The sequence below is a fragment of the Tetrao urogallus genome (genome assembly GCF_951394365.1).
Source record: "Tetrao urogallus genome assembly, chromosome: 3".
Lineage (NCBI taxonomy): Eukaryota > Metazoa > Chordata > Aves > Galliformes > Phasianidae > Tetrao > Tetrao urogallus.
The window spans coordinates 68190967-68204757 of NC_136815.1; the positions used below are offsets into that span (position 1 = coordinate 68190967).

Genomic DNA, 13791 nt, shown 5'->3' on the forward strand with positions numbered 1-13791 from the left:
TCTCTCCCTTGATTGTCTTTAGCAGTGATTCTCAGAGAAACAGCTCATCTGAACTTTTGTTTCATGAGTACATTTACAGTGGAAATCAAAATGCAGACAGGATTTGTAGTATTCTCTTCTAATTTGAGTGTGATTCATCATATATATTCCAAAGCCCAATAACTTCTAAGTTATTTTCTTAATTTGCTGCATTTCAGTAGTACAAAAAGATGGGACTACTTTATTCTTCTCTCATTTATGTTTTCTTTTTCTTTTCTAGGCAGTGGCTTAAATCTGAAGACATTCAAAGAATATCACTTCTTTTCTATAATAAGACTCTGGAGAAAGAAGTAAGTTATTTTCACTGCAAAGTCACGATTGATTCCTTCTCTACCTTATCCTAAGTGAGGCCACCTTGCCTTTATAACACAGAGCACCTCCCCAATGAGAAGTGCTTAAACATTTTTGCCTCATTCGTAGTAGAAGTGTTTTGAGTATGATGTCCAGTACTGCTTCTCTGTTTGCAGGGCAATTTTTACAGTGTTCAGCAATTCTGAATTTCTCAAAGTTTTCAAAGTCTCATAGAAATGAGAGGAGGTTTGATAATCTTGATTTGCTGATGCTGAACCAAAGGATTCCTAAATTAATTACTTACGTGCTCAAAAAATATTTATCAAACATTGCTATTTCTATTTTTTTTCTTTTTACCACGTCTCTAATACTTCACCTCCAGTCATGATAGTCATGATAATTTTCCTGCAGTAATTTCAGTTCATTTCTTTTCTTCGTAAGCACTTCATGCTCACAGTCATTCCAAGGAAGTGATACTGTAAATTGCATTTAAGAAAAATACCTATCTGTATTGGGTGCAATTCACTAAACGTTTTTATGAGTAATATACTTAATTAAAAAAAAAAATCAAAATGAAAGTTTCTTCCCTTATAGGCAACTGTTGTGACCAGTAGCCCAGGAAGTCAGGCGTTTTCTTTTTGCCCCCTTGTGGGGCTTGATTATGTTTCAACATACTGACAAAGTTTCAGGGATAAGACTGGAGAGTTGTCTCTTTTCCCACCTCAGGAAGCAAAGAACAACTGATAGCTGAGAAGTTACTGTGTCTTTCAGTGAAGTAAAAGGTAGATCAGACCACAATTGGCTTTGTAAGTGAGTTAACCTGATAAGAACGTAATAGGGAAAGCATTACCATGGTATGTTTATACTGTGCAATGGAGGTAAAAGCATCATCTGGGTCACACTTGATTCTCAAAGATGTAATTAATCATTTTTGCATGTACCTTCAGTTCAAAGTGTCTGAAATAATTTTCACATCCTCTCACAACTCAGCAGAATGGAGTTCTTCTGGCAGATTGACAAAGGCATGTTGTATGACCTTGGCAATGCGTTATGGTGAGAAAAAATTCAAGGCTTGTTAAGGCTGTGTAGAGATGGCATAAGAAAGAAGCAGCAACACCCGGTGTGGTCTCACCCACAGGGTTTAGTGATTGCACTGAGTGGGAGCACATACAGATTTTTATGTGGATAGTACTAACTGATTAGTTCTAAAATAGAACTTGAGAGCAAACCATTGTATATGCTGTTTGGACAATGAGGGAATTGGAATTCTGGAGAAAATCAGCCAAGTTATTTGGCTCTGTGGATGCTCCCTGTAAGAGCCTAATCTCTTTTAGGCTGTTGAGTGTTACAGTATGACAAAGAACTAATTGTTCTTTTCAGGTCTGGCTTTTTAAGGTTCTGTCTTTTAATGACTCACTAGTCCAATCTTGTCTTTAAAGAACTCGGCAGGAAGCCTGATTTTGATTTAAGCAGGAACTTTTCAACCCTGCAGGGCCTGAAAGTACTATAAGGTAATAAAGCAAAATAATTATTTAACCTAAGGAGTGAGTTGCCTGGCTTTGTTCGGAAATGTCTGGAGAAGTGTAAAACATTGAAAAGAATTTACAAGTGTGTTGGAACTTTTTGAGATTTTAACAGCAACTCAAGGCCCAAAATTGTTGGACAGGACCATTGAGATATAACAAACACTCAACAGATGGAACAACAAAACTTGCTGCAAGCATAGTGATATTGGTGCCTTGGAGCTCAGTTAGGTATGTGGGAAGAATTGCTTTCAATTTGTCACAGAATTTAAAAACAAATGCTGTTGGGGTGCTAAACTCAAATGCTGCACATTCATATAAAATAAAGTGCACCAGTTTCAAGGGAAGAGTTTGGCACTAAGTGTGAAGACACCACCATTAGAAAGCGTAGCTCATGCACATTTTATTTTATGTTTGCACATTGAGAACGTAATAATGCAGAAATAATTTTTGATACTCTTTTTTTTAATAAATCAGATCTTGGAATCTTTACCTTTTTAATAAACTTTGATAGTGTTACCATCAGAAAAAATTAGCGCAGTGGAAAGAAATACAGGAGTGGAATAGCAAAAGGACAAACAGGAAACAAGAAATGAACGCTTACCCATCTGCAAAGATCTGAGCTGGTCTCCAACCAGAGATCCTTCCCCAGTGGCAGTCAGCCCTTCAATGGGGTCTAAGAGAGGTGCAGGTTCCACACCTTCTGGTTGCGCAGGTGAATTGTCTTCACCTGTGCTCCCAGGGCTGGTCCTTTCCCTGGGTGATCAATCAGTGGTTCAGGCTGTGACTCAACACTTACCATACAGATAGGTTAAGTAACTTCAATAGACCCAATCTTTAGGTCATTTCCTTTTGAGTGCTTAATTGATTTCATTCTATTATCTATATGATCTAATAATATAATCTAATCTATGTGTCAATCTCAAATTATAGAAAATTCTTCTGATAAATATTTCACTGCTTAATTCTTGTGTTTCTGGACAGACTAATTAGAGAATTGTAAATAGTACTTTTTTTATTAATGACAAGGCGGATGGAACCAACCCTCTCCTAATAACAAGTTTTTATTATTATCAGTGGATAGGTAAGGCATTTTAATACAGACATTCACTGAAGTAATAATGTAGCGCCACTAAATATCAGTATAATAGGTAGCTCTGCTATTGGAAAAAAAAACTTTTATACAAATTGTTAGCAGTTTACATTTTGTTGATTCATGTACTCAGGAGTTTCCTGTATAAATGACGTGAACAGTTTCTTACATCTGTTCCAGCCCACTCAATATTTACTGTTAACTCAAAAAACAGTTTGGGGAATTAGTGACTGAGAAAGATTGTGGAAGCATGGTCAGCTATTCTTAATAATAGAAATACTTATACTTTTTTAATTAAAATTTTTATGATTATGCTATTTTTTAATTATATTTTTTTATGATGAATATGGGATAGTCCTGTTCTGAGGAGGAACAAGACCAAACCATTTCTCATGGTTATCTACTCTGTCCTTTGAAAAGTGAAAGGCTTCACTTACTGTGCCTGATAATCCTTATGTAAGTGGATATGATGATAACCTATGAACAACAGGAAACTTACTGTGGCTGAAATGAGCCTGTGCATATCTGCATCTTAAAACTGGAATTTCAGTTGGGTGATGTTTTATCTGTTTTGAAAATTGTGTTTGTAATATTTGCTCTTTCTTTTTCCAGTACAGAGCAACCACTCTGCCTGCGTTTAAGTACTATGTGACTTGTGCCTGTCTCATATTCTTCTGCATTTTCGTTGTGCAGATTCTGGTATTGCCGAAGTAAGTGGTATTTTAACATAAACATTCCTATGTTTATTTGCATATTAGTGTAAAAAAAAAAAAATATATGACTAAAAGTGTTTTGAATTGTCAGATTACAGAGATCAATTAATGGAAAAAAATTTGGACAGAGATTGAGGATTGTAGCCAACTTTCAATCTTATACTTGTTTCTAATTTTAAATGCTGCCATTGCATGGTGCTCTAATATTAGTATCAATTCTTCATTGATTTTAGTTTTTCTATTTAAAAATGTGATGATGACACGAATCCATACGTGCAAAGAAAAGTAATACAAACTATGGATTTATGAGACTACAATTGCATGTTAAATAAGCCAGAGCATTGGGCTTTAAAGTGGGATAAAGTGGATTGCAGAATTGAAACTGTGATTAATTATTTGTATTTAACACATTGCTGTGATAATACTGCTCTGTTCTACATACAATTATCGTTACTATTTGAAGAATTTCTCATTTTAAAACTAGTTTAAAAAATATCAATTGATGAAGTAATTACTGACATCAGAATTTATTTATATGAGAGGAATGATTGTGAGATAATTTGTTTTTATACCAGCCAGAATCAACTGCCCTTTCTGTCTATGCATTTTCTGGAAAGCCCAAGGAAATTGGAATGCAGTTCCAATAAATAATATTTTACTAGATTTCTGAAAATGCAGTTTTGCTGTTGATTGTTTCCATAATGGACACCTGGTGTTTGTTAGTTTGATAGCAGTTGTCTCCAAAGCAAACACTGCATATTCTCTCAGATTCAGATCTCAGACTCAGATTCAGTATTCAGCCTTTTTTTTCTGCACAGTGCTTGTGGGATTAGTTTTTAAAACTCAGATGAGTGACTGCTCTCTCGTGCTGTAGTACTTGTGTTTTAATTCAAAGCCAAAAGGAATTTTTATCCTGCAGACTTGTTTTATAACACATATAAATTTTTACAGGCTTCTTTTCGGATGTTACAGCATTTTCTTTGCAATGGGTTTTCCATTAGTTTCTAATTTACAGACACAGGCCACAAAGGGTCAGTCTTAGAAGGAAAGAGTTCAGCAGTATCCTTTCTGTGGCTCAGTCTGAATTTAGGTATCATACCAAAAACAAAACACGAATCTAATTAGTCTCTTCCAATATTATCACTTACAAATGTGTTTTTATGTTTTGATTTCAGTCACAAAAATGAATGTAGCTTTATTATTTACCATATATGAAGTAAGATATTCATTTTACTATATGCTTGTTAAGTCTATTGAACCAAATGTGTAGCTCATTAAAATGTATCAGATACTTGAAATTAGAACACTTGGGAAATATGTTCAACTAAGGAAAGTGTTCTCTAACTTGTAAAACCATATGCTGTCTTTCTAGTATCAGAACAAAAGATACAATAATTTGTCCTTTTCATTACAAAAAATGTAAATTATTCATAGTCCTTTGATAGGGCTGCTTGTTAAATTAGAAGAGCAAGAGTATAAAATCACGGAGTGTCTGAGTTTGGAAGGGACCTCTGGAGATCATTTGGTCCAGCTGCCTTGCTCAAGCAGGTTAGAAAACAGATATTAGCATATGAATTATGTCCAGTTTCAAGGGCTCTGTGAATTAATTTAAAATAAGCAAAAATTGTAATAAGAAAAGCAAGGTTTTGTGCAAGCATCTGGAGCTCTGCTGGAAAATCTCAGTGCGTGTTTCAGATTTAAAAAAATACTTAAAAAATCACTGATGTACATAAGGGTATTTCTGGAAAGTAAAATTGCTTTTGTTATAATATAACTTTACCTGAGTTGCTTACAGAGATGTATGTATTTAAAAATTCTATAAAAAAATCAGGTGCAGAACAGTTCTCTTCTGGATTATTGCACAGATGTAGATTGGGCAGACGTGTCTGCCTACTTGTCTATAACTAGGAAGCAGTAATAACAGCAGGAGAAAATGTTAGGCAGTTAGCCATTCTTGTTGACAGTTTGGTGTTCTGCACTGGAAATAAAGTTCAAACTCCAGTTAAACAGACTGAACTGCTACAGATGTTATTTCCTCCCAGGAAAAACAAATGTGCACATATGAAGAAAACAGCACAGATTATTGGTTAGTTTAAAATTCTATCTAGTATTTCTTTCTAAAAGCTCTGCAGAATTTTTAAATGGTGATTTAATGAAGACAGACAGAAAAACTTCATCTGTCATTGGATTTTATGGATTCACTATTAATCTGGTTTTACAGCAGTGTAATATTATTGATTTCTGTGCATGTACACCACCTGCTGCTTTAAAGTAGATTGGGAAATGCTTGATAGTGAGTAACATCCAGCATGTTGCAAGAATATAAGCAATGTGTGCAAGATCATGACACATTTCTTGCAAGGCTAGAGTCGTTGATTAACGTTTCATTTTTCCTGTGGTCTAGAAACTAGTGCAGTGTTTTCACAGTAAACTTAAATTAGTAATTACAAATAAGAGCAATATCTTGGACTTGAATGTGCCATGGTGTCTTTATTATGCCATTATGACATAGCAGATCATTTCCTTGGAACTGGCCTTCAGTGGCTTTTTAGTCTTCTTGGCTTATGAGGTGACAGAAACACCTGTGGTGATTCACAAGAATCCTAACTTCTCTATTTAGTGAAACTGTCAATTGACATGAACTTAATAGTTGTTTTTTTTTTTTTTTAAATGCATTCTGCTAACTTGATATAAATCCGTTTCTATTGAACAGGAGGTGCTCATTGTGCTATTCAGGTAGGGAATTTGATTGGGATGACATTTAAAATTCATCCCGGGTTTTCTTTCTCTCTGAGGCTGCTGTGTTTAAGAACTTACGTCCTTTTGTCCTGAGTCATGACAAGCTAACAATCATCCATCCTATCCCTGGAAGAGGGTTAGGTCTTGGTGTGGTATTTCCTATTAAACGCAGGTGAATTTCTTTGCAGAAAAAGGAGGTCCTTAAAAACCTCATCAAAAAGCGGGCATACAAAATTTGAGACATTACAGCAGAAAGAAAAGCATTATTACTGCCTTTTTTTAATGCTGCATCCAATGAAGAAATAAACAGCTACAAAAAGAACACCCTGTAGTGTAATTACAATATTCAAATTATTTTTCCTAAGCAAAGAAATTGCCATGCAGTCAGCCTGCATAGTCATTGAGTCAATCAGTGACATCAGTAAAATCAAAAAAAGTGTAGCTGCTATTAGTTACAAAAAACATCTAAATTCAGTATTGTCTTGTATAATTCCTTCATCATGATTTTATCACTCAAGAATTTACAATCAAGCAGTCAAAAACATGAATGTCAGTATCATGGAAAGCTGTGTCTGCGCAGGTGCATGAACCATGGGTCGCATGTTTTCCTAAAAGTTACAGAAGTGGGAAGGAATACATTCTTTTCTCCATGATTACATTCTTTTCTTATTTTTTCACTGCATTTGTCTTCATGATGAATCTTTATTTTTCAGTTCTTATGTTATGAACAAGAGAGAACTATGCATAAACATATATTTTTTTCCAATCTCATACTGCCTCATAAAAATAAATTATTCAAAACATATTTGTACTTGATAAAGCCAGAAAAATATGTCCACCTTTTAATTTTGTTAACAGTGAATTATTTAGACTTAGAAGTGTCTGAAGCCTAGGAAGTTCTTGTGTTTAATTCCCTCAAGTTCAGATTCTGACCGTCAGTAGATTATTGTCAAGGTTTGTCCTGTCAGTATCCCCAGCAGGTAACAGAGAACAGACATTTCACAAATGAGGGCACTGAAGAATAGGAAGAGGCAGGTAAAAAGTTAAGTCTTTTGGGTTCCTGAGTGCTCCTGTGACACAGTAGTTTGTGTGCATCTGTCAGTGCAGTGCATTGCAGTGATTCCTTTTTATGACTGCACAATAAAGGCAAGAGTAGTTTACTGTTTTTTTTAATGTTCCATTAAAAAATAGTAAGTGCGTTATGACTTCCCTGTGGTCATTGCCTCAAATGAGACTTATTTATGCAGGCACTTAATTTTTAGTGTTTTGCCTCCCATTATAGCATCTTCATCCCACTTCTTTCCTTCTAGGAGCGGCATGAAATCATTTCAGCTTAGCGTAACTGAAACAAGAAGTTCTACTGTTTCCAGAAAAGAAGTGGGTGTGGGGAGCAAAGAACTTGGAACTGTTTTTCCTCTGTACTTGTTGCTCTGGTCTCTAAGATACCCTTTTTCCTTTTACAAAGCTATCATCGGCCCTTTTCTCTTTGCCCCAGTGATCATTCTTGTTCAGCTTTCAATGTTATCCTTATTCCTGTGCCACTCTGACAACATCATCGATCTTTGTCTGTGTAGAATATCTGCTCAGACCTTTTGTTCTTGTCTGTTGCCCCATTGTTAAGCACTCTCTGCATAAGCTTTCCTTCCTGTATGTTCATTTTATTTCTTCTGCCCTCAAGTTTCTCTCAGGAGCACCTAAATGTCTCCTATAAGAGAACACTCCAAACTTAACTGATAATTATAACATTTTATATTATTTATTTAATATATTAAAATATTTCTTTATGAGAAATTCTTGGACAACAAGCATTCTGAAGCAATAAGGATTTTCAGATAATTTCTAAAAGAAACATCATTTCAAGGTGAACACGGTCTGTAAATGCCAGTTGTTTGTTTTCATCGGCTGTTCTCCCCAACCAAAAACTTGTTGAATACCTAGCATGTAAAAGGTTCTCTGTGTGATTGGCAAGGAAGCTCATATATTATTCTCCAAAATGCTCTTAATAGCAGCAATATGGCATCAGATTGGATTGTGAAGTTAATGCCTTTTTGTTCTTTCCTGAAAATAGCTCAACATCTATAACACTGTCATTAAAACAGGTCAAAATATTTTCCAGTATTTGTACATAATCTAAGAGTTACCTCCAAAGAGTTCTACTCCTTCATTTTTAGTATTGTAGCATCTAAAATGTATATATTTGAATTCAGATGTCATTACTAAAGAACAAGGATGTAACCTTTTATTAAAAATATCTTTAAATTCTGAATCATAGGTTTATGGAAGAGCTAACTTAAAATATTATATTACTGAATTAAAATTTAGTAATTAAAAGAAAACTAATAAATGATTAAACACTACTCAAGTTTTGCTAAAATAAAATATTTGCTGGGGCTGAAAGTGATTGAGAGATACTTTGAAATTTTGCAAAGATGTCAAATCAGTGGTTAAAGCTGAAAGCAGACTCTCAGGTGAAGACCATCATGACCATGTCTGATTTCCTTTCTTAACTCAGTTGGTCTAGAGCTTCTCGTCTCCTCTTGGCATGCATTATAAATGTAATTAGGTCTGACTGCATCTTTCCCTAGGCAGCCATGCTAAGTAGCTCTCACATAGCTCCTGGTGGAGCAATTATGCTGTGCTGTGGTGTTTGTATAGAGATATTCAACATTTGCAGAATGTATGCATTTACAGATTGTTTCTGCATCCCTATTTCTGGTTAGTGAGTCCCAGTGCTATCTTGGTAGACTTTCCTATTAAGAGTACATAAGAAAAGGGTAAGTTAGGATGCTGAGTAAGGATGATTTCAGGTCTAGATTATTCGGTTATATGTTTATTTGTTGATCTGTTGTTGTTTGTTTGGGACTTTTCTTTTTCATTATAAACCTGTTTGTTTTTCTTTTCTTCGTGGTGTTGTCTTTTATCATTCTGCCTGTCCTTTGATACTTCAGAACTGGCCAACCAGTCAGATTTGGTACAAAATGGAGTTTTCAAAGGTGTTGAATTCCTACTTATTTGGGAAATGAGCTAACAGGATGTAGCATCAAAGGTGTCACAGATGCCACAGTTTCTAGCTACAAGACACAGAAAATATCATGGGGATATCATTCCCCTGTACTATTGCTTTTCCAGCCTTCAGGGAGGAGTTTCACCACTATAACAAATTTATTTTACAAATTTAGCATGCTCTTCTATCTAGAAACAACATCATCAACAAAAAATACAGCATTAAGGTTCTTCTTCAACACAGTTTTTGAAGTAAAACAAACCAACCTTAATGCTGTTAATGCAACTCTACCAGTTAAATTATCTGTATGAAAATTACTACTATCATAATAGTTTTCCAAAGTGATAGAGAATAGTGATGTGAGCATTCTTTCACAAAAACTTTAAAAAAGGAAAATATAGCTTTAATGTTAATAATAATATTTTGAAAGCTGTCCTTTGATATGAGGGAGATTAAAAAAAAGAAAAAAGTGGGAAAAATGCATGTCATTCTAGTAAGAACTGAAATGTTTTTTCCATGGTTTTGATGTTTGGAGTTGCAGCCTACACATGGGAATTTTTGTATTATTATCTGCATTGTAAACAAAGAAAGTCTGTGCTACACATGTGTATATTAGACATTAATATATGTTTTCTTCTTTCTTGCAGAACATCTATTCTTGGAATTTCATTTGGGGCCGCATTTCTCTTGCTCGCTTTCATTTTATTTATCTGCTTTGCTGGACAGCTTTTGGTAGGTATTAAGGGAATCCAATCTAGAAGTCAATAGTTTCTTTTAAATGACACATCCAAATTTTCCCAAGTCGCTCTGAGAATAACATGTGTCCTCAGGCCTCTGAGCACATGGTTTTGTCCCTGCTTACTGTAAATTGTTCTCATTTATCCTAAAATCAGAAAATGCCACTGCAGTGATTGTCTGCCTACGTTAAAGATACTCTCTTTCCCCCATAAAGATGGATCCTCTGAGAGGTCTGCATTACTATTTGGTTGGCTTTTCTGAGTTTTTTGCTATTGTCCTTGTAGGAGATGACCTTTTTTAAAAAATGCTTTAAACTGGGGCACTGCATATTTGCTTATTTTTAAATATTGTAAAAGACCTTTTCTGAGTTTAGAGTGCATTTCATGGTGACAATTTGACATATTGAATTTTTATAGTAAAATTTTGCTGTTGAGTAGTACATGTGTTGTTAAAATGCTTCCTAGTGAACCTGATGATACGCTCAATTTGGGAATCCAGGATTTGTGCAAACTTTCAAAATTTACACTTCAAAGTTTAATTAACAACTATTGCTTTGCTCCTTTCAGTTATTCTCAAATAGATCCAATGTATAAATCTATCAAGAAAGAATATTTCAGAATTTGTGATAAAGTAAATGCAATTTTAATTTGACATATAATCTAGAATAAGTCTATGCCTGTATTTATGTTCAGTGTTTACTTAATATTTAAGCTTGTTTTATATCTTACTTAAAACTGTTCTTGTCAAGTAAGTGACTTACTATGACAGCAGAAAATCTTTCTACTCATGTTTCAAATTATTATTATTTTTTGGCCTTTTGAAGCAGAACATGCTTACTTTCCCAAGCCTCAGACATGTGAGTCAAGATGAAGTCCAGTTTCTGTTTTGTGTCCAGTTATTGACTGCAACTGAAGAGCAGTACACTAAGCTGGCGTACCGAGCCTTAAGTTGGGAATGCTGTGGGATTGTTCTGTTGGGAGAAATGTCAGAGGCAATCTTATCAGTCTGTCTAAACACCTGATGGTAGGGAATGAAGATGAAGGAGCCAGGCTCTTTTCAGCCCTGCCCACTGGCAGGGTAGGAGGCAGTGCACACAAATTAAAGCACATCAAAAAATTCATCTGACTACCAGAAGAGACTTTCTTGTGGTGAGGGCTGTCAGACATTGGAATGGGGAAAACGTAATGTGTTGTGCCACTGGTTCTGTCATTGTGATCCATTTTAACAGAGACAAGAAAATGAAAGATTCAGCTTTCCACTCTCCCCTTAATTAGAGGGATATGCATTGCTACTATCTCTGAAGGCTCGGGTGCAGTTAATCCTCACTTCTTTACCATCTTTGCATTTTCCACAATTTCCCATGAGAAAAAGCTGAAAGAACTTTCATATAAAGAAGTGGAACTTGCACATGAGAAAGGCAATTCAGTCATCACGTAGTAAAACAATGAGGAAAGGTGGTTTGGCAATGGAACCAAGAAAGCGAGAATGTAGGATTTCTTAATTTCTCCTTCTTCCTCTTGTAAATAACCAGGACGTATTTCTTAAGAAAATGTAATTACTCTGCATTTCAGTTGCCTTTCAAGTGAGGTAGGGAATTAATCTAAAGTATAATGAAACAATATTTTCAAATGTTTTTAAATCCTTGGAGTGAGGTTCCAGAGGTATTGTTATTACTTAATTGCAAAAGTTAGTTCTCATGTAATGTCATGCTTGATTGCTATTTGTTACTGGCATAACAGAAAGACATGGAGTAAAGGTGGTGCTGTTGAATAATGAAGTGAAAAATAAAATTTACTTCAAGGGAAAGTCAGTCTTTTCTGCATAAAATGAAAAGATGCCAGAGAACTGGTATCAAGGACATGAACGCTCATGGGGATTTGATTTATAATGTAATTTAGGAGGAATACAAACATATTTCTTTTGCTTTTAAATGGATGGCTGAGCAAATTTCTCAAGTCACAGTTGAGGAATTGTGCCACTTGAATAATATCTAGCACCTAATTTTTATGAGTTTTTATACCAACGTCTTAAACAATTCTCAGAAATTGAGACCTATTACAGCATTCCTGTTGACCTGTAAGATGCCTTGTAAGGCAAGATGTTGTAACCTAAACAGTTTGAAGAAGAATTATTTATGTTTGTCTTTATGAGTTCAGCTGCTCTAATGTAGAAGCTATGTTAAGAAGCCTTTCAAACAAGTAAGTTACTACCATAATTGCTGCACTGCTGTCTTTCCTTTACTGGAATGGACATAGTTCTGTAAGGTGATGGGTGAGAGGCAGAAACTACCAACAAGAATTAGTAGGTTTGTTTTCCCTTTTATCTTCCTAAAATCTTTTATTGTATGTCAATAATCCAAGTACTGTTTTGCAGCTTTAACCACAGTCACAAACTGTTATATTTCAGTTACATGTTTGTTGCAGTATCTGACCCATAACTGCAAATGATTAATTTTTAGAATAAAAAGCTTGGAATTGTCAATCCAACAAGTATCAATATCTGGACATTCACATTATATTGCAACTGTTTAGAGAAATCAAGCTTTATCATCCTAATCTTGATCGTCTCTTGTTTTGTTTTTTCCCTATCTCTTTTTCTTAAGGGTGCATTTTTGGATTCCCTTCCATAATGCATGTACTTAATGGCAGCTATGTTTGTGTATACACACCTGCACATAATTACAGAGTTTAGAATTGCTGAATATATCTATTTTTAAAAGTCACAAAAATGAACAGGGTTTCATCGTGTCTGTGACTAAAGGGCTGTGATAGGAGAGCTCTGGGTAAGAATGAGGCACCTATCTCACCTCCTTGCATGACTGGGGAGAAAATAGGATGAGACAACTTGTGGATCAAGATAAAGGAATGGAGATCTCTTACCACTTGTTATCATTGACAAAACAGACTTGACTTGGGGAAATTCCTCCCAGAAACATCTTCCTTCCCCCAAACAGCACGAACAGACGTAAGAGGGTCTTATGGCCAGTAAGCAGTGTTTTCTCTTTGCTTCTTTCCCTTCATGCTTTTCCACTGCCCTGAAGTAAACTCTTCATGGACCACCATTACCTCAGGAAATATTCACCTCCTTTGACATGGGTCCTCCAAGGATTGCAGTGTGGGTATCTGCTCCACCATGGAGCACCTCCTCCTCCTCCAACCATGGTGGTCACTTTGCTGTTTTTTCCCTTATTTTCTTCCACCCTCCTCTGTTTTCTTATCCTTTCTTACCCTTTCTTACATATCTTTTTCCAGAGGTGCCCTCACATGAACCCGCCCACTGCCATCTTGATAGCTGCACCTGATCCAGGAACTTAGAGCAGTAGTCTAAGTATTAACAAGGCGGTTACGAGATTCTGTAGTGCTGGCAAAATCTAAAGTTCAAACTAGGACATGTGGCTTTTACTACATTCTAATCTTGTCTCAATATTTGACACTTCACCCTCTCAGTCTCTACGGATTATAAATGGCTGTCAAAACTGCAGAGTAAAGCAGGCAAAAGTCAACCTTGAATAAGCTTGTCTGTTTGATTTTAATTTCCTTGGTAAATGAAAAAAAATGCAGGCTGTACTGTTAAAATTACTAGCTCTTCCAGAATTTAATTACGATACTGTAAGAAGATATTTGTGCTCACTCTTTCACTTTGCGTTTATTA

General features: G+C 35.4%; 1 protein-coding gene across 1 annotated transcript in view; it reads left to right on the plus strand.

Annotated features, from left to right (window-relative positions):
• The window catches only part of ADCY2 (adenylate cyclase 2), a gene marked incomplete at both ends in the record, with an annotated part of 203697 nt that overhangs the window by 145538 nt on the left and 44368 nt on the right, over positions 1-13791 (plus strand). Inside the window, 3 exons of the mRNA XM_079533799.1 lie at positions 260-329; positions 3559-3656; positions 10050-10134. Coding sequence (XP_079389925.1) covers positions 260-329; positions 3559-3656; positions 10050-10134 — 253 coding nt within the window. The remainder of the gene's footprint in view (positions 1-259; positions 330-3558; positions 3657-10049; positions 10135-13791) is intronic.